This window comes from Gekko japonicus, unplaced genomic scaffold (assembly GCF_001447785.1).
Source record: "Gekko japonicus isolate JY-2015 unplaced genomic scaffold, Gekko_japonicus_V1.1 scaffold150, whole genome shotgun sequence".
NCBI classification, from domain to species: Eukaryota; Metazoa; Chordata; class Lepidosauria; order Squamata; family Gekkonidae; genus Gekko; species Gekko japonicus.
Genome location: NW_015160839.1, coordinates 740,851 through 765,041, shown reverse-complemented (window position 1 = coordinate 765,041; position 24,191 = coordinate 740,851). Strand labels below are relative to the sequence as shown.

The following is a 24,191-nucleotide window of genomic DNA, read 5'->3' as shown; positions in this document are numbered from 1 at the left end:
TGCCGCTACTGGTCTTCCCCGGCAGACACGGGGGAGCACTGGGATGCGTTTCTGGGTGTCTTCCCAGTTCGTACGAGACAATCACCATGCCCCATGACCAACACGCAGCGTTAACTGCCTGCCTGCCTTGGCACATGCTGTGTGACTCTTCTGCACTGCACAGGAAATGCAGAAGGGACTATTGGGGGGGGGGTTGTAAGCCAATAAGAGAGTTCCCTAAAGGTAGAGGGGGGGGGGGGAATCACTGGATCCCACCCAGCAGCCCTCCAGCACCCCAGAGCCCGAGCCCTGCCCCCCAGCCTGGGTTGGGTTGTCCCACAAAGGGCTGATCCCAAGATGACGGACAAGGATGCGAGGAGGTGTCTGCTGTCCGCTGGAGGGCCCGTGACCATAAACGGACACACAAAACTGACTTACTGAGTCAGTCAACAGGTCCTTATAGTCTGAGATTGTCTACCCTGACTGGCAGCAGCTCTCCAAGGTCTCGGGCAAAGATACATCTTCCCCACACCAGCAACCTGAGATCCTTTGAGAGGAAGGGCCAGAATTGAAGCTGGGGCCTTCTAAGTGCAAACTACGCGCTCTACCAATGGACCATGCCCCCCCCCCTTTCAGTCAGGCCTTAAGACCATTTGTTCAGATGCCTTAGTTCTCCACAGCACTGCTTACGGGTATTGGCTTGTGAACGCAGTCTTTTTTCTTCCCCGGCTGGGGCTCTCGTGTGCAGATATCACCCACTCTTCCGTGCCATATCTCTCACTCAGCCAGCAGACTCATTTTGCGGTGGAAGTTCCCTGCACTTGCGCTCTAATCCATCCAGCGCAGCAGCAATTTTAGGAGCCTCCCTCAAAAGCCGGCTGTTGGTGATTGCCCAAGGACCCTCCAGTAGGGGTGCAGCGGACAAGTGGATCCTGCAGGTGGGAGGATTCTCCCAGCTCTTGACACCACTCAGAATGCTGTCCAGCTCACAGAAACCGGGCCTCACTGCCTGTCTCGCTCGCTTTCTTTCTCCCGTATCGCCTTCATCTAGAAGCGCCGCTGCATTGGCACCTTCCTGGAATAAAATGTCTGACATCGATCAGTTTGCATCCTCCCTGCATCCTCGGTTTTTGGAACCTAGTGCCGAGCTGCACAGCCCTTGAGGATGACTGGACCAGACCCACGAAAAGTGCTGTGGACAGGCAGTTGTAACGTCTGCTTGGGAGAAGGTTTCGATCCAGAGTGCTTCGGGGAGCTCATGGTGCAGCAGGTCCCGGCGCACGAGAGCTCAGGCCCGCCTGGCAGCTCCCGGGACCCCCACATCAAACGTTTCTGAAACAATGGTAATTTTGCGAGCACGTAACAGTCATTTCTTAGTCTTGCACCAAGTGGGGAATGGGAATCCTGTTAGTGCAAGAAAATTGTTCCCGATGGAAGTGACTTCATTCTGCCGGGCAGGGAGGAGAAGGGACAGGTCCCAGCTGGCGCCTCCGTCCTCGGCAAAAACGCGCCTCGTGCATTTGACATTTTGCACCCAAAGATCCAGGATTTGTGTTTTTTTCTGTTGATAAATCAGGTGGTGAGAAGAGACGGCAGTCTGGACAGGAAGGGCCCCTGGAAGAGAATGCAGCTACCGCTCTGGAACGGGAGTCACGTAGGCCTGGGCCCCAGGAAGATACTGCTGTTCTGGAACACCTGTGGGCACCTGAAAAGAAGCGCTGAACATTCCGCTCCAGAACGCAAGCTGCTCCCACGTCTTCAGTAGCGGAAAAGGCCTTGAAGGACCTAACTAGGGGCCACCATCCCTGCATAGCCTAGCTCTTGGCAACAATTGCAAGCGCCATTGCGGTCTGGAAGAAGTTGCTGCAGAGTCGGCATGACAGGCTAAACGGCAGGGACTCAGACTTCCAAGTCTGACAGCTGGAAACGGAGAGCTTTGGTCCAGGAGTGATGCGGACGAGGACGACATCCACTCGCCCTGTGCTCTCTGCAGCCAGGTCAGCTAGTGGGGCTGGGCAAGAATCTGAGCCCCAAGGCCCTCTTTCCTCCATCACCACCCCTCACGGAACCACAGTCACCTGGGAAGAGAGAAGGCTCCGAGTTAGCAGGATCCAGACTAATCCCAAGGGGAAAACTGGCTTCCCAACACATTTCTCTCCGGTCCAGGAATCCTTCATTTCAATGCAGCCTAAAAGGCAGGCTCCCCTATCTCTTTTTCTTTAAAAAAAAGGGGGGGGATGATGGATTCAATAGCTTATCGATGACGTTTGGGGGATTCCTTAGCCCTCAATATTTTAAGAGTCTTGTCCCACCCTGTTCCATGAAAGGACAATACATTCAGAAGCAGAATTCCCCCTCACAGGTTAAGTACGTTCCTATAGGAACATGCATGATTTCTTCCACTAGTGGACTTTAGCACATTCTAATTTAAAAGGGGTCCTGATCTGGATGGCCCATGCTAGCCTGATCTTGTCAGTTCCGAAGAAGAAGAAGGAGGAGGAGGAGAAGGAGGAGGAGGAGGAGGAGGAGGAGGAGGAGAAGAGAGAAGGAGAAGGAGGAGAAGAGAGAAGGAGAAGGAGAAGAGAGAAGAAGAAGAAGGAGAAGAAGAAGAAGGAGAAGAAGAAGAGAGAAGAAGAAGAGAGAAGAGATTGGATTGATACCCCGCCCTTCACTCTGAGTCTCAGAGCAGCTTACAAACTCCTTTCTCTTCCTCTCCCCACAACGGACACCCTGGGAGGTAGGTGGGGCTGAGAGAGCTCTGAGAGAACTGCTCCTGAGAGAACTGCTCTGACAGAACTATGGCTTGCCCAAGGTCATCCAGCAGCTGCAAGTGGAGGAGTGGGGAATCAAACCCGGTTCTCCCAGATCAGAGTCCGTGCACTTAACCACTACACCAAACTGGCTCTCCTACACCAAACTGGCTCCCTTGTCAGTATTTTGGAGTCCACCAAGGAATACCAGGGTCACAATGCAGAGGCAGGCAGTAGCAAACCACCTCTGAACGTCTCTTGCCTTGAAAACCCCACACAGTCACCATAACTCAGGTGCAATTTGATGACCAAAAAAAAAAAATCTAAAAGGGACTCTCCTCAAACCATGCCTTGCCCCCTACTAATACCAATTCCAGGTGATTACATAGGGAAAAGGGAAGGGTCGTGGTTCAGTCGCAGAACACAGACTTCTGTATAGGAGATGCTGGGCGAAGCACTGGCACCTCTAGTTAAAGAATCTCAGGCAGCAGTTCTTGGGAAAGGCCCGTCTCTGCCTGAGACCCCAGAGAGCTGCTGCCAGTCGGAAGAAGACAACACTGAGCTAGTTAGCTTAAAGCGGGCTCACGGGACCAGGCAGGTCACCGATGCAACGCAGTAACGATGCAGGCTTCTTGGCCGGCGTTGCCTCCCTCTGAAACAAACACAGGCATCTCAGTCAATGTTCCCTCTGATCTTTTCCCCCCTACTGAGCGGAGCAGTTCACATTCTGAGCAGAACGTAAATGCTGTAATCTGAAAATGGGCAACAGGCAGCGCAAGACCCTGTGCGGCTCCAGACTGCTGCTGAGCGGGGCTTCCTGGGTTAATGAGCGGCCCCACAGCTTAGAGGGAACACTGTCGTGGAATCAGGGCCAGTTTGAGCCTCAGTCCTCTGTTAAACCTCTGGTACAACTGTGGTACTTTAATTTCTATAGGAATTAGCCTCTATAGTTGAATCGGTGGTTCTGTTTCCCAGGAGGCCTCAGGACTCTGTTAAGTGCTGTGGCCTTCTGGAACCGATAACCCTGTACATGACTTTGCCTCGCATGACTTTTGCCTTCTGGGAATGTTTATACTCTGCAGAAGTCAGGAGTCACTATTGAATTCTAAATAGATAGAGTATCTGAAGCCAGCTTCCTGGGACTCTCTTAGTCAACCTTGACTCTCTGAGTCACCCTGACTTTACTGACCCAACAGAAAGAAAGGGCTGAGCTTTTCCGTGTACGTCACAAATATATGTCAAATGCTTGTCACAGACTTGACTGACAGTTGCATCGGCCCTATGGTTAGGAAAGGGTATTTAATGTTTGGATTTAGTTTTGTTCCTTGTTCTGGCCAACAGCCCTTCCGTTATGGGTCTTGGCGGAGCAACCAAGAATATCCTTTATAGAACTTTAAGTGCACTATTTATGTACTGGGGTTGTGTTGAAATATTCTGTGTTGAACACTGAAATGCTACAGAACTGTTTTCTGACTTAAGAGTGTGTAATGGAATAAACTGAGCTTTGGTTTAGAATCTCTCTGTCTCTGCCATTGGGAAGCCAGCTTCTCTCCCTCCCCAAAATGAACACAGTGGGAATGGGAGTGCACGAAAAGGTTCCTGCACCCCTCATTTCCCAAACAACACTGAGTCAGTATCTGTACAAAAAGTGCCACAGGCTCCCCTGTTCTCAGGCACTGAGAACAGGTTCTCTCAGCCGACAGTCTACCCATTTCGGAGTCACCCTACCTGCGGGGCACGCGGGAGAGATAGTCCCGGTTCAAAGAGCAGAGCTGCTGTTCCAAGCGGAAGATGCGGAATGCCAGGTAGGAGGAGGACACCACCAGGAGGCAGATCCTGAAAGGCAGAAAGATACTGTTTAGATATAAGCCAAGCAGGAAGTTAAAAAAACAACAACACACACATACACACACACACAACCTGGTGGGGACAGGAGGGAGGAGAATAATTTTCCAGCATCAGACTAGGAAATCCAGTAATGGCGGAAAAACAGACGCCTTCCACTGACCATAGCAGCCTCTCCTGTGTCAATGGAGCCCAGCCAGTTTAGTATTATGTTTGTGGTCTTAAGTGCAGGTGTTGACTGACACCTTGGGTCAGTTTCCTCCTAGCGTTAACCTTGGAAACAGAGAACGAGGGCAGGAAGGGGAACTGTACTTAAGAACATAAGAAGAGCTCAGCTGGATTGGGCCAGCGGTCCATCTAGCCCAGCCTCCTGTCTCACACAGTGGCCAACCAGTTCCTCTGGATGGCCAACAACAGGGCACAGAGGCCGAGGCCTTCCCCTGAGGTTGCCTCCTGGCTCTTGGACTCAGACATTTAGTTCCTCCGAAAGTGGAGGTTCTCCTCAGTCACCAAGTCTAGTAGCCACTGACAGACCCATCTGCCATAAATCTGTCTAATCCCCTTTTAAAGCTGTCTGTTCCTGTGTCCATCCCTACATCACCTGGCAGCAAATTCCACATTTTAATCGTGCTCTGTGTCAAGAAGCACTTTCTTTTATTTGTCCTGAATCTACTGTACATCAGCTCCATTTGATGCCCTTGTCATTATTTAGTACTTTTTCCTCCCCTGGAACTCCCCACGACATACGCAGGGGGCTCCTGAGCTGCCTCATTATCCTCCTTTGCATCTGGTCATGACAGGGTGAGATCTATTGCTGCTTGCCCAAGATGGAATTTTCTATTAAAAGGATCCGCAAACCAACGAAAGCTTCGCTCCCAGGAAAGCTGCTGCATCGTAGCTCACAGCTGCGGCAGGAGGAGAGAGTGTGAGGCAGGCCTAAGAGCACAGGACAGAGAGGGATGCTGCCGGCATGGCTCCATCCCCAAAAGTGCAGCACACGGTGAATTCACTGCGTTCCGCCAAATCTCTGGGAAAGGATCGCAGCCACCCACACCAGGCATGCACAGAAAGGAATGAAACGGCTGGAGATTTCTGCACCTGCTCCTGTGCAATGAAGGGGAAGAAATAACGTTTCTGTCTCAATGCTCTTGTCTCCCACGCTCCGCATCCAAGCTCCATCCCGAACCTCAAAACCGTCTCTCACTGGCAGTAGCCAAGTCAGTGGGCACGGACCCCGGCACCTCCGCCTTAAGAACGACATGCCCCTGTATACTGGAGATGGGTCCACAAGATGATGCAAGAGATATTGAGAACTAAAGTACCATTTTTGCCTGAAATATTATTACTAAACATATTTCCAAAGGAGTTTGATAAAGGTGATAGATATTTGATGGTACACCTATCTACTGCAGCAAGAATGTTATATGCAAAATATTGGAAACAAATGGAAACACCAAAGAAGCAAGAATATGTGAATAAACGGGAGACGGCTGAAAATGACAAATTGTCATCGTTGATGAGAGGGACAACAGACCCAACATATCAAAAGACGTGGAAAAAACTGTATGATTGGTACAATATAAATGCATAGCTTAAAGTAATGAAATTTTTGGTATTATTAATCTTTTTTAGTTAAATAGAAACTATGGTAAAAAGATAAGAGTATACAGAAACTTAAGCAAACTTATAGAAATTCTTTAAATATAGTAATAGAGTTATAAGATAATATACTGATCTCTTTGTATGTTTTATGTGTGTAAGTGGATGTATGTTATGTAGTATGTTTGTTTGTTGGTGTATAATATGAAAAATAATAAAAGTGTACCTTATGGGTACTTAAAAAAAAAAGAACGACATGCTCTGGTTTTGTTTTCTAGCCACAACGTAGGGAAAAAAATTGTTGCTGGGCACCGCCAAGTTTGGCCCCCGAGATGGCCAATTTGCCATGCCTGCCTACCCAGCTGGACTCCTGACTTACAACACAATGAAGACTTTCAGCAACTGGTAGTCGGAAGGCCTCAACTCGGCTTTGCAGCTTTGCTCCGCCTCCAGCTCCTCCTCTTCAGTGTTTATTGCACTCTCTGGAACAAAAACAGAGGCGGAAAGATTGATGCACCACGGGCACAGAGCACTGGCGGGAGGATCAATGAAATTAGAAAGAGAGGAATGTTCTGTACTCTGGAAAGTTTGTTTCTTGGCAAAGGGCATATTCACATTTCAGCTAGGCACGGAGCCTTGGGGACCATAGGCTATAAAGCTTCCTCAGTCATTGATTGGTTAAAACATGCACTTCCCATGAGCAAGTTGACTAGTATAGTAAGAGAGAGAGAAGGAGAAAAGGAGAGACGGGCCTGTGGCTCAGTGGAAGAGCCTCTGCTTTGCAGGCAGGAGGTCCCAGGTTCAATTCTTGGCACCTCCAGCTAAAAAAGACCTGGCAGTAGGGGGTATGAAAGACCTCTGCCCTGAGACCTTGGACAGCAGCTTCCAGTCTGAATAGACACCACTCTGAGGGACTGATGGTCTGATGCAGTATAAGGCAGCTTCTACAAAAAAAGCCCAGCAGGAACTCATTAGCATAATAAGCCATACCCAACAGCAGAAACTCATTAGCATATTAGGCCACACCCCCTTATAGTACAGCTAATTAGCATATTACGCCCCACCCCCATGTTACCAGAAGTGTGGTCATCCAGCCACGCCCACCTTTTGCTTCTTATCCTGTTTACCTTGTTTGTTGTCAAAACCCAGGGCTTTTTTTGTAGCAGGAACTCCTTTGCATGTTAGGCCACACACCCCTAATGCAGCCAATTCTAATGAGTTTCTGCTGTTGGGTGTGGCCTGTTATGCTAATGAGCTCCTGCTGGGCGTGGCCAACTCAGGAGCCAGCTGGAACTCCGTTCCTGTGCGTTCCTGCCCAAAAATAGCCCTGGGCAGCTTCAAAAGGAAGGAGCATTATGGCATGACAAGCTCTGGGAACAGTTTGTCATGGCCAAAATAGCAGATTTAAGCCAAAGGTCTCTGCCGTCAAATATCACACCACACGTGAAGTTCTCAAGGCTATGGGCACCAGTTATAAAATATATGACAGAGCACGAAATACTTCCCTCAAACCCCAGTTATCACAGGTGGTTGTTCCTGTAAAATGCCACAAACCCCAATCCTCAAATTAGTGTATCAGAAACGTTCGGTCTCTATCACACTAAACCTCAACATGGCGCACTAAGGCTCATGAGGTCCACCAAAGTAACCACAGAGTAATGTACTAACATAGAGTTAACAGAGCAAGAATAGTTAATAGTCGGGACTGTCATGTTATATTTATAAATTGTACGCTTCCAATGTTTCCAATTATTTTCTTGCTGTAATCTATATCTCCCTGTTATGTGTTATCGAGCTATGTGCATTGTAAAACAGTATAAAAATATATATTTTTTTTTTTTAAAGGAAGGAGCATTAAACCAGATTGCATCATTTCAGGCCAGAACTCATTTATCACTTTTTTTTGTCCCCTGCCCTTCCCCCAAGGATATCTGGGTAGCGTATAAGAGCCAGTTTGGTGTAGTGGTTAGGAGCATGGAGTCTAATCTGGGAGAACCGGGTTTGATTCCCCACTCTTCCACATGCAGCTGCTGGTGTGACCTTGGGTCAGTCACAACCTCTCTTAGAGCTGTTCTCTCAAGAGCAGTCCTCAAAAGAGCTCTCTCAGTCCCACCTCCCTCGCAGCGTATCTGTTGTGGGGAGGGGAAGGGAAAGGAGATTGTAAGCTGCTCTGAGACTCCAAGTGAAGGATGGGGTACAAATGCAATCTCATCTTCTTCTTCCTCTTCCTCTTCTTCTCTCCTCCATTTGGTCATCACAACAGTCTTGCAAGGCAGGCTGCACTGAGTGACAGTGACTGGCCCAAAGGCACCCAAGTGAGTTTCACGGCTGACTCAGGGCTTGACAATGAGTCCCTCCGTGGTCCCTGTCCAAACCTCTTTAACCAAGCGGGCTCTCTTATTATTTGCACGGCACTGGAATGTCACACACAATCAAAATGGATCTGTTGACATTTCAACATTTCCTTGTTGGGACACACCCTTCTTGTAACGAACAGTTAATACTTCCTCGGGGTGTTCTATTACATCGATACATACAAAAACGTAAATATCAACCGAAAGAAAAAAAGATCATAGCCCTTGTTTGACTTGGCTTCTGGAAGGGGGCACTCCCCAGACCCAGAGTGGAAAAACTCGATCCCGCTGCTGGAACTCAGCAACCAGACTTCTGCCACATTCAAGCTGGCTCCATTTTAATCTGCGCCACTCCTGCTTAGCCAGCCCCATGGCGCAAGCAAAGCGCCTCTGATTAATCAGAGCCACAAGCTGTTCCTCTGTGCTCCTGCCACAGCAAGCAGGAGCTGTGGCTGGCCCCCCCGGTAGCCCCCATGTGGCTCAGTCACACTCAGCCAATGCTCCCTCTAAGTTTTACAGCCCTGTGAGCAAAAATTCTACTGTGTGAGCTACTGGCATTAAAGTTGTGAGCGAGCAATTTGGCTACTGCATAGATTAGTTTGCTCTGAGCAAAGACAAAATTCTGTGAGCTGGAGGCTAAAAAACAGCGAGGCAGCTCACACTAACTTAGCTTAGAGGGAACACTGCCTACCTTACAGGACTGATGTGAGGAGAAAGGAGTGGGTGGGGGAAGAGAGCCATTACACTGCCCTGAGCTCTCTGGAGAAAAGGCAAGATGGGAAAAAGAACTGCGACAGCTTGCCAGATTGACAGTGAAGAATTGCACAGACTCAAGAAGCCCATGTAAAACTGGCCAGTGGATTTATGCTGGAGAGGACAGCCTCCAAGAAAGAGTGACATCTCTCCCCAGGGGCAGGCGGCTGCTTAGCTGGCTGTAAAAAGCACAAAAACTTTGGAATATATGGCTGGATATTTTGACCTCGGTGTCAACTAGAATCCAGTTTTGGCCAATCAGGCAGGAAAACTGTTTATGCTGGCAGCTCCTCTCCTGGAAACAAAGATCCGTAAAGACTTTCTGCAAAGAAAATGCTGTTTGTCATACTGGAGGTGCACCGACTATAGTAGTGAGTGCCAAATTTTACAAAAAAACCAACCCTGCTCCACTGTAGTTATCCCCCTTCCATTTTGTTACACCGAGTGCTTGTGCCAACAGATCAAAATGAATCCATCTGCAGCGGACGGATCGTTCCTCCCTCCGGTCTTCAGCTCGGTGCGAAACTGTCTCTGCCCGTAAAGTCCGAACAGAGATTATGACCATCTGTGCACATCAGATGCAAGGATGTTGTCGGGAGGTTATGTGATGCGCCAGTCAGAATTATGGAGACTGGCTGGCTTGACGGGAACTGGGCGGATGTCCCTGGTAGGGCCAAACAATCTGCACAGTTGTCGGCACAGCTGTTCAGCAGCCGGAAGGAAAGCTGCACAGCCTGAAAACGCGGTCGAGCTATGCACGTGGGCACCACAGAGCAGCTCCCAGCCAAGGGCTCTCATCATCCTGGTCCCGCACATACATGTTAATACACATAATGCTGCCTTATACGGAATCAAGGGCCAGGGGCGTAGCCAGAACAAACTTTTTGGGCCTCCCCCCCCCTTTTAAAAAAAAAAAAAAAATTTCCCCCCCCCCCCCCCCCCCGGACATCTACCCTCAAGAGGTGGACAAAAAGATGCAGTTTGTGGATCTGCACCTGGATTGTTTCAGCCCACCTGGATTGCTGCAGAGCCCCTGAGGGGGGCGATATTGCCCACTTTGGGAACCAGTGGCTATGCCTTTTGATTGGAGAGACTTGATTCTGGGCTGCTTTTCTGTGTAAGTCAAGGGGGGGATGGATCTCCAACTCTCTCTCTCTCTCTCTCGCATTTTTATTTTATTTTTTGAAATTTTATTTTATCTCATTTGCATTTTTAAAAACCTGTTTATTTTTCGGCCTGGAAAAGAGAAAATGAGGCTGACGCTTCCCTGACTGTGCCCAGGGTCATTTTGGAAACCCAACGCGCATCTTACATTTTTAAAATATATTTTTAGATTTTTAAAAAAAATTATCCTGGGGGGGCTGCGCTCATCCGGGGGGGGGGGCACTGCCTCCATATGCCCCCTGTGGCTACAGGCCTCCCAAGGGCAGTATTGTCTTCTCAGACTGGCAGTGACTGTCCAGGATTTCAGGCAGAGGTCTTTCACATCACCTGCTACCTGGTTCTTTTTAACCAGAGATACCAGGGATTGGACCTGGGACCTTCTGCATGCCAAGCAGGTGCTCTGCCACCGAGCCACAGCCCCTCTCTTGCTTCCTGCTGCCCCATACCTGATATCAGAGGCTCCTCTGAGTTGCACGAACTCTCCTTAGTGCTGAGGCTGCTGATGGAAGCCCGGTGGATGCACTGGAAGCCTGCATCTGGGAGGGCCAGCGACAGTGAGGCTGGGGACCCCTTCCTCCACTTCACTTCAGGGACGATCACCTCCTGTAGAAAGCACAGGAAGCGACGAGACCTTGACCAGACCATCAACTCGCAGGCAGAATGTAATGGCAGGATATTCACTAACAAAGCCTGCAGGGTATCCAGTCTCATAGCTATCCCCTCCCACCACAACACTCTCTCTGGTCCTGGGACAAGAGGAAGACCAGTCGCTTCAAACAGTTAGCGCATGAGTCCCCAACACGGTGCCCGCAGACGCCATGGTGCCTATCAACATCTTCCTTGGCGTCCACCGAGTGTTTTCAGAAAGTGGGTGGAGCTAGATGGGGATTCTTCCAGTAGGGCTTCTGATTGCTTTAGCAGAAGCTGTCCCTGCTGCGCATGGATCTTCACTGTGACTGAAGAAAACATTTTAGCACGACACGTTCATTTTTTAAATGGCATCTCGTTCATCACATCTTCTATCTAAAATGCTGCAGAGTTACTATTAGACTTAGGCATAGCCTCACTCCTCTCTGACATTTTCTGGTCCGCTCCTCTTCCTGTGGCAGCCATCTTGTGACAGGCTCCGCCTCCGGTGGCAGCCATCTTGTGGTTGGGCCCACCACCCTGTGTCAGAATGCCAAAGGGGGTCACAGGCTGGAAAACGTTGGGGGACCCTGAGTTATGTGAGCAGAATGCTCTCTTGACCACCATTAAAAGATACTTTTTTTTGTATTTTTGTATTTTTATGTGCGTGTGTGTGTGTATGCGCGTGTGTGCACCTGGAAGTCATGGTGACCTCTGGTGACTGACCCCTACTGGGGGTCTGGAGAATATTCAGAGAGGTGGCTGAATACAGCCTGCCCCCACCTCCCGACTGCTGGTATTCCCAGGAGGTCTCCCATCCAAGGACTTGCCAGGGCTGACACTGCTTACTTTCTGAGATCTGATGAAATCGGGCTTGCCTGGGCTACCCAGGACAGGGCAAACACGATTTAAAGATTTGATTGGGCCATGGCTTCTCATGTTTCCTGCCTCTCTGCTTCCTTCCCAGCCTTAAAACCATGGGTTTTTCAATACAGCTGTACTGACACAAACCATGGTTAACACAAAACCAGGTTCCCTTGCATGCCCGCATCAAACCAGGTTCCTCAGTCTGATGAGAAAATGTTACTTTGCATTAGCCAAGGATTGTTTTGGTGCACACATAATATGAAAACGTGGTTAACACTGGGAGGGAAGGGAGAGTCCTCCAGAGAGGGTAGGAAATACAGGGAGTCTGCAGCCTGTTCCTAGTGATCTTAACCATGGTTAAGAACATAAGAACATAAGAGACGCCAATGTTGGATCAGGCCAAAGGCCCATCCAGTCCAACACTCTGTGTCACACAGTGGCCAGAAATACCAGTGCCATCAGGAGGTCCAGCAGTGGGGCCAGGACATTAGAAGCCCTCCCACTGTTGACCCCCCCCCCCCAAGCACCAAGAAGACAGAGCATCACTTGCCCCAGAGCCCCTAGCTATACCTTGTGGCTAATAGCCACTGATGGACCTCTGCTCCATATGCTTATCTAATTCCCTTTTGAAGCCGTCCATGCTTGTAGCACCCACCACTTCCTGTGGCAGTGAATTCCATGTGTTAATCACTCTTTGGGTGAAGAAGTACTTCCTTTTATCCGTTCTAACCCGACCGCTCTGCAGTTTCATGGAGTGCCCACGAGTTCTTGTATTGTGAGAAAGGGAGAAAAGTACCTCTTTCTTTACCTGCTCTTTCCCATGCATAATCTTATAAACCTCGATCATGTCACCCCTCAGTCGTCTTTTCTCCAAGCTAAAGAGCCCTAAGCGCTTTAACCTTTCCTCATAGGGAAAGTGTTCCAACCCTTTTATCATTCGAGTTGCCCTTTTCTGCACTTTTTCCAAAGCTATAATATCCTTTTTAAGGTGTGGTGACCAGAACTGCACACAGTATTCCAAATGAGGTCTCACCATTGATTTATATAGGGGCATTATTATATTGGCTGATCTGTTTTCAATACCCTTCCTAATAATCCCCAGCATAGCATTGGCCTTCTTTATTGCAGTCACACACTGTCTCGACATTTTCAGTGAGTTATCCACTACAACTCCAAGATCTCTCTCTTGCTCAGTCTCTGCCAGTTCAGACCCCATCAATGTGTATTTATATTTAGGATTTTTGGCTCCAATGTGCATCACCTTGCACTTGGCCACATTGAACCCCATTTGCCATGTTGACGCCCACTCGCCCATCCTTGACAGATCCCCTTGGAGTGCCTCACAATCCTCACTGGTTTTCACCACCCTGAACAACTTTGGTTAAGAGATCAGCAGTGTTCGGAGATGGAGGAAGAGCTAGGAGGACTTGATCACCATTCCAAATATTTAACACTGTTGTAGAAAAGGGCAGATTCTAGCTTTTTGCCACTTGAGACGAGAGGCAGAGGCCCAAAGCTGTTAGAAGAAAGACTGGCTCCCCCTTACAGCAGAAGCTCTCACACACAGAGAGAAATCCTGAAGGCCACCCTGTTTGGAAAATATATCTCATCCCTCTCAGAAATAGGTAGGCAACATACAGATAGGGTTGCCAGGTCCTGACCTTTTGCCGGTGTGGGGCTTCTGGCTCCTCGGTGGGTTCTTCCTGCGCCGTAATGACATCACCCGGAAGGGATGTCATCGCACTAGGCATGTTGCGGTGGGACGCTCTAGCATTCAGCCAAAAACTCTATGGTCTACACTGTAGCCAGCTGGCCAGCAGGTGGATTGGGGGCCTGAAATCGGGGGAACCCCTTCCCTCATTGGGGGGATGGCAACTCTACACAGATTATCAGGATGAAGTTAACCCTCCTCCAAGGAGTCTTCCTCCAACTAAAACAGGTCTTCCTCCAGCAGAAGAGCCACTGAAGCTGGAAGACGGTGTCAACCTTTGCTTAGTGGAGTGGGAGGATAGGGGTAGAGGATCCATCCCATTGCTGGTGGCAGTGCAGAGTGGGGCAGTTTGATCTTCACACGGGGGCATCTGGGTCTTACCAGCGACACTGCATCCGGCTCTTCCGTCAGCTCTTTCAAGCTCAAACTCTTCTTGCTCGAGACCTGCCAAGTACAAGGAGACACGACTGACTCATCCTGCAGATTACTGCAGGGGGGGGGCTCAAACGGCGGAAGTGCCTGCAAGCCAAAGGCTCCTCCCCCATCACGGATCTTAGCTGTGCTGCAAACGCTTTCAGAGCATCCCTGTGTCATTCACAGTGGATGCCTATTTAGTGTCCCACGTCCGCATAATTCTTGGTTCCTTTCCTCTGATCCTGTCTTCCCACAAGGCCTCGACACCCCGTGCAGTACGGCCCCAGGGCTTGCTAGGAGGGCAACCCAAGGGGGGAGGGGGAGGAGGAGGATATTAGATTCACTACCCAAGGGAGTCTCAGAGTGGCTTACAAACTCCTTTCCCTTCCCCTCCCCACAACAGACACCCTGTGAGGTTGGTGGGGCTGAGAGAGCTCTGACAGAAACTGCTCTTTCTCGAGGACAGCTCTTATCAGAACTACGGCTTGCCCAAGGTCATCCGGCCAGGTGCAAGTGGAGGAGTGGGGAATCAAGCCCGGTTCTCCCAGATTAGAGTCCGCGCACTTAACCACGACACCAAACTGGTGACCGTCTCACACTGGGTCATCCATAGGGTTACCAGCCTCCAGGTGGGGCCTGGAGATCCCCGCTTTTAACAATTGATCTCCAGGCTACAGAGGTCAGTTCCCCTGGAGAAAATGGCTGCCTTGGAGGGAGCCAATAATAATGTCTATGGCATTATTATTGGGTTCAATGTAAAGAAAATAATAATAATTTTACTTGGAGGCACAGAAGCTTGAGGCAGTGTCCCTGAACCTCTGCCTCTCCCTGTTAAAGGGAAAATGCTTTTCAAACAAATTACAAAGATGATCTGACTCCAATGGTAACAAGAGAAAGAAATTTTACTTACAGAAATAGGAGCACATCTTACATGACATATCTACATTTAACTTATTGTGAACAGATTAACTCCAAGCCCAGGTAAGAGAGGAGAAGAAGAAGAAGAGAGGTCCTATATAAGATGAGAAACAGAAGGCAAGCAATGGCCAAAGAGGCTCAACATCTAACCCATGGGAGGGTGGGGCCAACTATCAAGTGCACCCGAGTAAGGGAGAATTCTTTTAACCCTTTCCCTCCCAGATCCTCTTGCGTGCAATTACAATATCCAGCAGTTATACCCCCCCCACTGAGGCCCCCTCCCCTCCTCAAACCCTGCCCTCCCTAAACTTCAGGAAATTCCTAGCCCAGAACTGGCAAACCCTACCTGGAGAAAATGGCTGCTTTGGAGGCTGTACTTTATGGCACTGTGCCCTGCTGAGGCCCCAGCCCTCCCAGCCCCCCCCCCCCCACCAAATTGCCAGGTATTTCCCACCCCCAAAGCATCCGTGGTTTTATCGCAGAATTCGTCACGCGAAACCTATTCGCTTCTAATTTCTGGCCGGTGTGCAGAAAGAAAGCCATTTCCACAGAAAATAAATTGAAAAACGCTAACGACACTTCCCTGTTGCCCCTCAGCTGTAGGCCAAGGCTATGCTCTGCTATATGCTTATATAGGGAAAAGGTGATTTTCCAGGAGGAGACGGGGCCAACTGGCATTTATCACTAACAGAGCAGGCCTAACGGCTTTCCTTTCTGCAAGGGTTCTTTTTTAAACCATGGCTTTTATCCCAGAGACTAAAAGGCCCAACACGGAAGCCTCCATATGCCAAAAACTTTAAGTGTTGCTACGGTGAACTTATAAATAATATCCAGGCACACCATTCGGGCCAATAAATTCCAATCAGGTCGACTTTGCTTCACCAGGGATGACAAATGGTTCCATATCGCAAAACACAGCCAAAACCTATTTATCTATGGGAATCCGGCTGAACTTTTAAGGAAGCCAGGAAGAGTCCCACAGTCCCTGAACGGAACGAGAACCTATAGCTTGGTGGGGAAGCGCATGCTCTTCACGCAGAAGGTGGCAAGTTTGAGCCCCAGTACTCCCAGCTGAAGAGATGTCAAAGGTTCCTAATGGAGACCACCACAAGATAGTGTCTGGCCATGTGGCCTGGTGGTTTCATTCTGTATTTGGCAGTCCCATATAAACAACACAGGGAAAACACAGGCAAAAAGACTGTTTTATCCAGGAAAATGTACATGCCATATCTTCAGAGACCCATGTGAGGCACCTCACAGGTAAATCCAACAGAATAAAATTATTTCCAGGCGGACGTGATCAATTTTATACTTCCCTCCTCCTCTCAAGATTGTTCTAACGAAACCACCTTTAAGGTGGCCAAATTGTGTGCCTCAGTATGCTCACAAGGAAGGAGCTGGTTTAGGAAATGCTTAGAGATTTGAGGGGTGGAGCCTGTGGAGGGCGGGGTTTGGGGAAGGGGAGGGACCTCAGCAGGGTATAATGCCATAGAGTCACTACCCAAAGGAGTCTCAGAGCGGCTTGCAAACTCCTTCCCCTTCCCCTCCCCACAACAGACACCCTGTGAGGCAGGTGGGGCTGAGAGAGCTCCTGACAGAAACTGCTCTTTCTCGAGGACAGCTCTTATCAGAACTACGGCTTGCCCAAGGTCATCAGGCCAGGTACAAGTGGAGGAGTGGGGAATCAAACCCGGTTCTCCCAGATTAGAGTCCGCGCACTTAACCACTACACCAAACTGGCTCACTTCCTCCTGCTCTGCAATACCAGAGCCACCTTTTGGCTGTAAATACATCTGCAGCTTGTGATCAGCAACCTCATACAGTCCTGTGACTTCCACTCCTGTGGCAAGGAAATGGCCCTGAGCCCATTTTACAGACAGACCGATGAGGCAAGCAAACAGGTAAGCGAGAAGCGAAGGGCGGAGCGTTGACATGGGCTTAGGGTTGCCAGCCTCCAGGTGGGGCCTGGGGATCTCCTGCTTTTACAACTGATCTCCAGCCGAAAGAGATCGGTTCTCCTGGAGAAAATGGCTGCTTTGAAGGGTGCATGGCGTTGTACCATGCTGAGGCCCCTCCCCTCCCTAAGCCCCGCCCTCTCCTGGATCCACCCCCAAAGTCTCCTGGTATTTCCCAACCCAGACCTGGCAACCCTGCATGGGCTGCTCTCTGGGCTTACAGAACAGGGAATGAAATTTCTCCAGATAAAGACTTGGAGCTTTTGAGGCTAGAGCTCCTGAGTGCGGGGCGGGGGTTACCTGCAGGTGGGTGCAGACTCTCCGCAGCACATCATACACACTGTCTCTTGAGATCAGGGACACAAAGATGTACTGGAAATGAAAAAAGAAAGCCAGGATTAAGTAACCACAGCCCAGGAAAGTCTTTGCGGGAAGGGACGAGCTGTCAACGGCTTCAACATTTCAGCATTCAGAGATGAATTTACTCTATTTATACCCCCCCCCTTCCTTCCCCAAAGAGGCTTACATAGTTCTCCTCTCCTCTCCTCCATTTTATCCTCACGACAACCCTGTGAGGTAGGTCAGGCTGACAGTATGTCACTGGCCCAAGGCCAACCAGCAAGCCTCCATGGCGGGGGGGGGGGGGGTTTGAACCTGGGTTTCCCAGACCCTAGTCGGACACTTTAACCACTACACCGTGCTGAAGTTCAGTGCCTCCCTCCCAATCACAGACCCTAGTCAGACACTTTAACCACTACACCGTGCTGAAGTTCAGTGCCTCCCTCCCAATCCGAAGACAAAGTTATAAAGAGCTGCTTGCTAAGTTGGCAGGCCTCTTCGGCCGGATTCATGACTGCAGAGGGGCCATGTTTTTGAAACAAGCCAATGAAAGAACCAACCACTGAATCACATGACAGAGTCAGAGTCCAGCCGACAGGAGCCTGTGGCATTCACACAGTCACTGCACACAGGGCATCCCAACCTATCGTGGACATGGTAACAAGGAAGTGGGTGCGAGAATCGGATTTCCCCGGCAAAAGATATCAGCCCTGTTCATTGTACATCAGGGCTTCCCAACCCTTTTCTGCCTGCAGGCACCTTTCGGATTCTGACACAGCTCAGTCGGCATAGTGGGGGAAACGGCTGCCACAACATGGCTGCTGCAGAAGGCGGAGCCAGCCACAAAATGGCTGCTGCCACACCTGACCTTCGGTCACTGTGCTGCTAAAGCAACATGTTTAAAAACCTGCACAGCCAATCAAATCTCCAGGGGCCACTCAGAAGCCTTGCTGTGCAAAAGCCCCACCTGGCCCCGCCCACTTTCCAGAAACATCTGGTGGGTGCCAGGGAAGGTGTCACCCACGGGCACCACGTTGGGGACCCCTGATGAACACCCTGCGTGCACGCGGATGTCTGTTTGCAAGAAAGAACCAGTGTGTGCTCCCTGGACAAATGAAACCGGGAACCAGTGCTTGGATGAATGTTAGGGTTGCCAGGTCCCTCAAAGACTTTGGGGGTGTTACTGGAGGGGGTGGGGGAGTCCCCAGTGTGATGACAACACTCAGAAGTGGCATCATCATGTTGGGGAGCGGAGGTTCCCGCCTCTCCCCAGCAGCATCGAAGAGTCTGTTTAAATCCTGCTGGGGAGAGGTGGGGGGGAAGCCGCGCATGCCCGCACGCCAGGACGAGCCCCGAATTTGGAGCCTGGAGTGCAAGCGTGCGGCCCCCGGCTCTCCCCAGCAGCGTCTAAAGGGTCTTTTTAAAACCTGCTGGGGAGAGGTCCTGATTTTTTTTTTAACTTCGCCCATTTCCACACTCGGGTTGGTTTTCATTGTCGCCGGCTGCCTCTGCCCTCTCCAGGGGCCCGCCGGCAGGAGCCAGAGGACGAGCCTATATGTGGCCTTGCTACTGGGAAGAGGGTGAGAACCATCCGTTATGGGGCCAACACTGCAGGGCTGGCATCCAGGGAGCTCTCGCTTGGGAAGACTCCTCCCCTGCCCAAAGCACAGCACTAACCCCCAAACGCTTTGACTTGGAGCAAAAGGCACAATCACTGGAGCCAGGCAGTCTTTCCAAGACAGATGTTCGCAGGCGCACACACCAAGCGTTGCCCACCCCCACGCACTCTGTGAGAGGTCAGTCCCCCCCCCCTGCTCAGCACAAGTCAGGCTGAGCACCGTCCTAGGTTCCACCCCCCCCCCAGCCATTTCCACCCCTCCCTTCTAGTAGGGTTCCCAAATGTGCCCGGGGGGTGGGGAACCCCCCGCTTCGGAGCCCCCGAGTTCCGCCCCGGAGGAATCCGGGCCCGGGGGAAACCCCACCCCCGAGGTTTATAAGATTATGCATGGGATAGAGCAGGTTGAGAATACCAAGAACTCCTTGTGGGCACTCCATGAAATTGCTGAGCAGTCGGGTTAGAACGGATAAAAGGAAGTCCTCCTTCACCCAAAGAGTGATGAACACATGTAATTCACTGCTATAAGAGTAGGCTGCCACAAGCATGGATGGCTTCAAGAGGGAATTAGATAAACACAGGGCTTTTTTGTAGAAAAAGCCCAGCAGGAACTCATTGGCATAATAGGCCACACCCAACAGCTGAAACGCATTAGCATATTAGGCCACACCCATAACAGTGCAGCTCATTACCATATTAGGTCACACCCCATGCCTTCCCTTGGCTTACCCAGGCCAGGGGAGGCACAAGGAGGCATTTAAATGCCTCTCGATCCTTCCAGGGTCGCCCCTGGCCCGCCCGCCTCAGAGTCACCGGGGGGGTCCCTCTTCAGGCCTTCCCTCTGTAGCCACGCATGCAGTGGTTTTGGCTGTAGTGGGCGTGGCCAACTCTGAAGCCAGCCAGAACGCCGTTCCTGTGCGTTCCTGCCCAAAAATAGCCCTGGGGGGGGGGGATCATAGGACGGGAGCCAAAAACCCCCAAATTCCCAGAGCTACCGTGCAACGAGTCTGAAAAACCACATTCCATCCCTCCTCTGCACGTCTAGGGTTTCCACCAGAGGCACTTCCTTCGTTTCTCGTTCCCAAGTTGCCGAGCAACCTTCAGGAAGATGCCAGTCTTCCTACCAGAGGGGGAATATTTTGCGAGATTTCCAGCTCCAGGGCTCCGCCCCCTTCCCAAGTCTTGTTCAGTTAAGGATGCCAAAATCACTCCCACAGTTGGCCACAAGGGAAAAAACAAATGGCCAGGTCTTTTATAAGGCAATCAAACAGAGTGTTCATGGATGATACAGTCCTGGCCAGTGTTCCCTCTAAGCTGAGATAGTGTGAGCTAGCTCACGGTTTTTTAGCCTCCAGCTCACACATTTTTGTCTTAGCTCAGGAAAGAAGGGCTCCGGAGCAAACTAATTTATGCAGCAGCCAAATCGCTCACCCGCAACGTTAATGCCCGTAGCTCACAAAGCAGAACTTTTGCTCACAGGGCTGCATAGCTTAGAGGGAGCATTGGTCCTGGCCACCCAGTTTCCAGTAAGAGCCCGTATATTGCGGTAGTTACAGCTTCAGACTAGAATACGGGACACCCAGGTTTGAAGAGCCATGACTGAGGCTGAGGCTGGCCCGGTCTTGTCAGATCTCGGAAGCTAGGAAGGGTTGGTTCCCGGTAGTACTTGGACAGGCGACAACCAAAGGAGTCTAGGGTCCCTATGCAGAGGCAGGCGATGGCAAACCCAGTCTGATAGTCTCTGCCCTGACTTAGATGGCTGAAGCTGGCCTGATCTCGTCAAATCTCAGGAGCTAAGCAGGGTCGGCCCTGGTTAGCACTTGGGTGGGAGACCACTGAGGAATTCCAGGGTTGCTACACAGAAGCAGGCAACGGCAAACTGCCTCTGAATGCCTCTTGCCTTGAAAACCTGATTGGGTCCTGATAAATTGGCTGAGACTTGCCACCACCCAGTTTGAATCCCCACCTTGCCATGGAAGCTGGCTGGGAGACTTTGGGCCAGTCACTCTCTCTCAGTCCAACCTGCCTCACAGGGTTGTTGTTGTAAGGCTCAAAGGGAAGTGAGGAGATCAACATTAGCTGTTCTGGGGTCCCCATTGGGGGGAAAAGCGGGCGTATTAAAAATACAGAAACAAAACAATAGAATGCCAAATAGTACCGAGAGGAGTCAAAAAGTAAAGATCCATTCACATTCTAGATATGTGAACAGGTTGCTCTGTCTCCAAGGGAGAACGTGAGGGCAGAACAACAGATTGGGAGAGCGGCCACAGAACAGCTGGTCACCTTTTCGAGAAATACAGGAACGAAAGGGCACTCGGCGGTATTGAGCAATGCGGCGGTCTTTAAACGCACTTGCCAAAAAAGGCCATTTTCAGTTTTGGTGATCGAGAAAACCCACTGCTGAAGGAAGCAGCAAATGCCAGGCATACGAAGAGATACCTTTGAAAGGGTCGATCAAACACAGAGTTGGAAGGGGCACTGCCTTCTGTTGGCTGTTAGCCAAGATGACGTATCAGGGACACACACCCTGCGCTGGTCTCAAAAACTTTCTCTCTGTTTGCAGCAATGCCCCTCTGAGAGCAAACGGGTGGGGAAGGCTCTCGTCAGGAGATGAAAACAAATGTGGCAGGCTCTGCCCTAACTAGGGTTGCCAACTCCAGGTTCGGAAATACCTGGAGATTTGAAGGTGGCGCCTGGGAGAGCGGGGTTTAGGGGAGGGGAGGGGCCCCGGTAGGGTATAATGCCACACAGCCCATTTTCCAAAGCAGCCCATTTCTCCAGGAGAAGCGGAATAATTGTTCTAAACAAATAAATAAGCAATGTATGTAGTTTGGAGATTAGTTGTTAGCAGGGCTCTTTTTGTAGAAAAAGCCCAGCAGGAACTCATTAGCATAACAGGCCACACCCAACAGCAGAGACTCATTAGCCTATTAGGTCACACCCCTGACAGCACAGCTCATTGGCATATTAGGCCGCACCCCCATGTTACCAGAAGTGTGGTCATCCAGCCACACCCACCTTTTGCTTCTTATTCTGTTTACCTTGTTTGTGGTCAAAACCCAGGGCCTTTTTTTTTGTAGCAGGAACTCCTTTGCATGTTAGGCCACACACCCCTAATGTAGCCAATCCTAATGAGTTTCTGATGTTGGGTGTGGCCTATTATGCTAATGAGTTCCTGCTGGGCGTGGCCAACTTGGGAGCCAGCCGGAACTCTGTTCCTGTGCGTTCCTGCCCAAAAATAGCCCTGGTTGTTAGCAGTGCTCCCTCTAAACTGTGGAGTCTTGTGAGCAAAAATTCTTCTTTGTGAGATACTGGCATTAAAGCTGTGAGTGAGTAATTTGGCTGCTGCATAAATTAGTTTGCTCTGGAGCCCTCCTTCTGGAGCTAGGAAAAAAATGTGTGAGCTGGAGGCTAACAAACTGTCAGCCAGCTCACACTAACTCAACTTAGAGGGAACACTGGTTGTTCGTCTGTGAGATCTCACGCCCCCACCTGGAGGTTGGCAACCCTAGCCCGAGGGCCACTCCCCACAATTTCCGTAGCTAAAGTACCACTGCCGCCCTGTTTTCAGCAGCAATCTTGCCCCCAAAACTTGGCGTTGCATGCCCCTTCGAACCACTCACTCTTAGCCTGTGGAGAACAGGCTGGGCGTGGGACTAAAAATCATGATGGGATACGATTAACTGGGACCACCAAGGACATTTTGAAGGGCTAAAAAGAAACAGGGAGATCTCAAAGGGTTGCTGCCTCCCGTAACACTGCTATCCCAAGCAGAGCAACACTCTTTGAACTCCACAGAAGTCAGTGGGCTGAGAAGGGTGTTAACTCTGCGAACGATGGCAGTGGTAGAATACCGAAAATTCAGTGAAAGGTTAGGGTTGGCAACTCCTGATGGGGACAGGGTTCCCCCCGATTTCGGGGACCCCAATCCGCTGCTGGCCAGAGGAGGGAGCCCCGCCCCCAAAGAGCTTCACTGCATCCTATGTGCCCGGCGCGGTAATGTCAAGCAGAGGTGACGTCATTGTGCCAGGCACATCGTGGTGACCATAGAGTTTTTAGCCAAATGCTAGTGTCCCCCGCATAACGTGCCCAGTGAGATGATGTCACTTCCAGGTAGAGATGTGAAGGCCCGGAAAGAAACCGGAAAAATTTGGGGAAAAACCCGTTTTTCCCCCCATTTTTTTCCTGAAGCCTTTTTGTTTTTTTCCGAAAAATTGGAAAAATTGAAAAAAGAAAAAAAAACTGATTATGGAATGTTTCATTTTAACATGATGAATAAAATATTTTAAGACAAGGTGTTCAAATATTTTCCAAATCATTTCTAATATATATATATATATGGTATCAGATTGATCTAATTTCTGTGCACCTAGGTTACAAACTGAACTCTCCAATGCAAGAACAAGATGCATTTCTTCCTTTGGGAGGTGCGATTGTCAGAAGAAAATAAAAAAGTTTCAGTTTTGTTTTTGCATGTGGGTGGGTATTCTGTTTGTGATAATTGTTTGGATACACTATATTTTTAATATGCTAGTTGTGATAATTTCATGCCAAGTAAAAATGTCCATAGTCATATTTTATGTTCCTAAAGTAACAGAATTACTTTCAATCTAGAAAAGACAAAAGAAATGGTAATGTAGCATTTTTTTCAATTTTTCTGAAAATCTCAGTTTTTCCCCCGAAAAAAAAACGGAAAAAACCGAGGTTTTTTCTGAGCTTCAAAATTTCCGGAAATTTTACATCTCTGCTTCCAGGTGATGTCACTGCGGCATGCGCACTTTGCACGTGTGCCAGAAGACCGTGGGACCAAGTCAGGAGCCCCCCGCCAGCAGACGGGTAAGACCTGGCAACCCTAGTGAAAGGGCAGGGGGTGGACTGTCATGTCAGACAACACAATGCACCTCCCCTGTTGCTCTGACATCTATTTACTCCACTTATACCCCACCGTTCTCCCTACGGAGACCCGAGGTGGCGTATGTCGTTCTCCTCTCCTTCCTTCTGTCCTCACAACAACCCAGTGAAGGTAGGTTAGGCTGAGAGCACGTGACTGGCCCAAAGTCACCCAGTCATCTTCCAAGGCAGAGGAGGGATTCGAACCTGGGCCTTCCAGATCCTAGTCTGGCACTCTAACCACTGCACCATACTGGCTCTCATGACCGAGAACAAAAAGAGGAATCGCCACATAACATATGCCTGGGAAAAGAGGCCCCCAGGAAGAACCCCACGCAAACAGAAGACTCGCAGATCCCTGACTGTGACTGTAAGAACAGCTGTTCTGACCCATTACCCGGTTTCTCAACA

General features: G+C 50.0%; 1 protein-coding gene across 3 annotated transcripts in view; it reads right to left on the bottom strand.

Annotated features, from left to right (window-relative positions):
- Nucleotides 1-239: 239 nt before the first annotated feature.
- Nucleotides 240-24,191, bottom strand: part of GRAMD2 (GRAM domain containing 2) — an 80,214-nt gene continuing 56,262 nt past the window's right edge. For all 3 annotated transcript variants that reach the window (XM_015418969.1, XM_015418982.1, XM_015418975.1), the window contains exons 7-12: nt 17,237-17,308; nt 14,031-14,093; nt 10,891-11,047; nt 6,553-6,655; nt 4,458-4,565; nt 240-2,057 (exon numbers count right to left, since the gene is read on the bottom strand). In XM_015418969.1, coding sequence (XP_015274455.1) covers nt 2,054-2,057; nt 4,458-4,565; nt 6,553-6,655; nt 10,891-11,047; nt 14,031-14,093; nt 17,237-17,308 — 507 coding nt within the window. In that variant the 3' untranslated portion in view covers nt 240-2,053. The remainder of the gene's footprint in view (nt 2,058-4,457; nt 4,566-6,552; nt 6,656-10,890; nt 11,048-14,030; nt 14,094-17,236; nt 17,309-24,191) is intronic.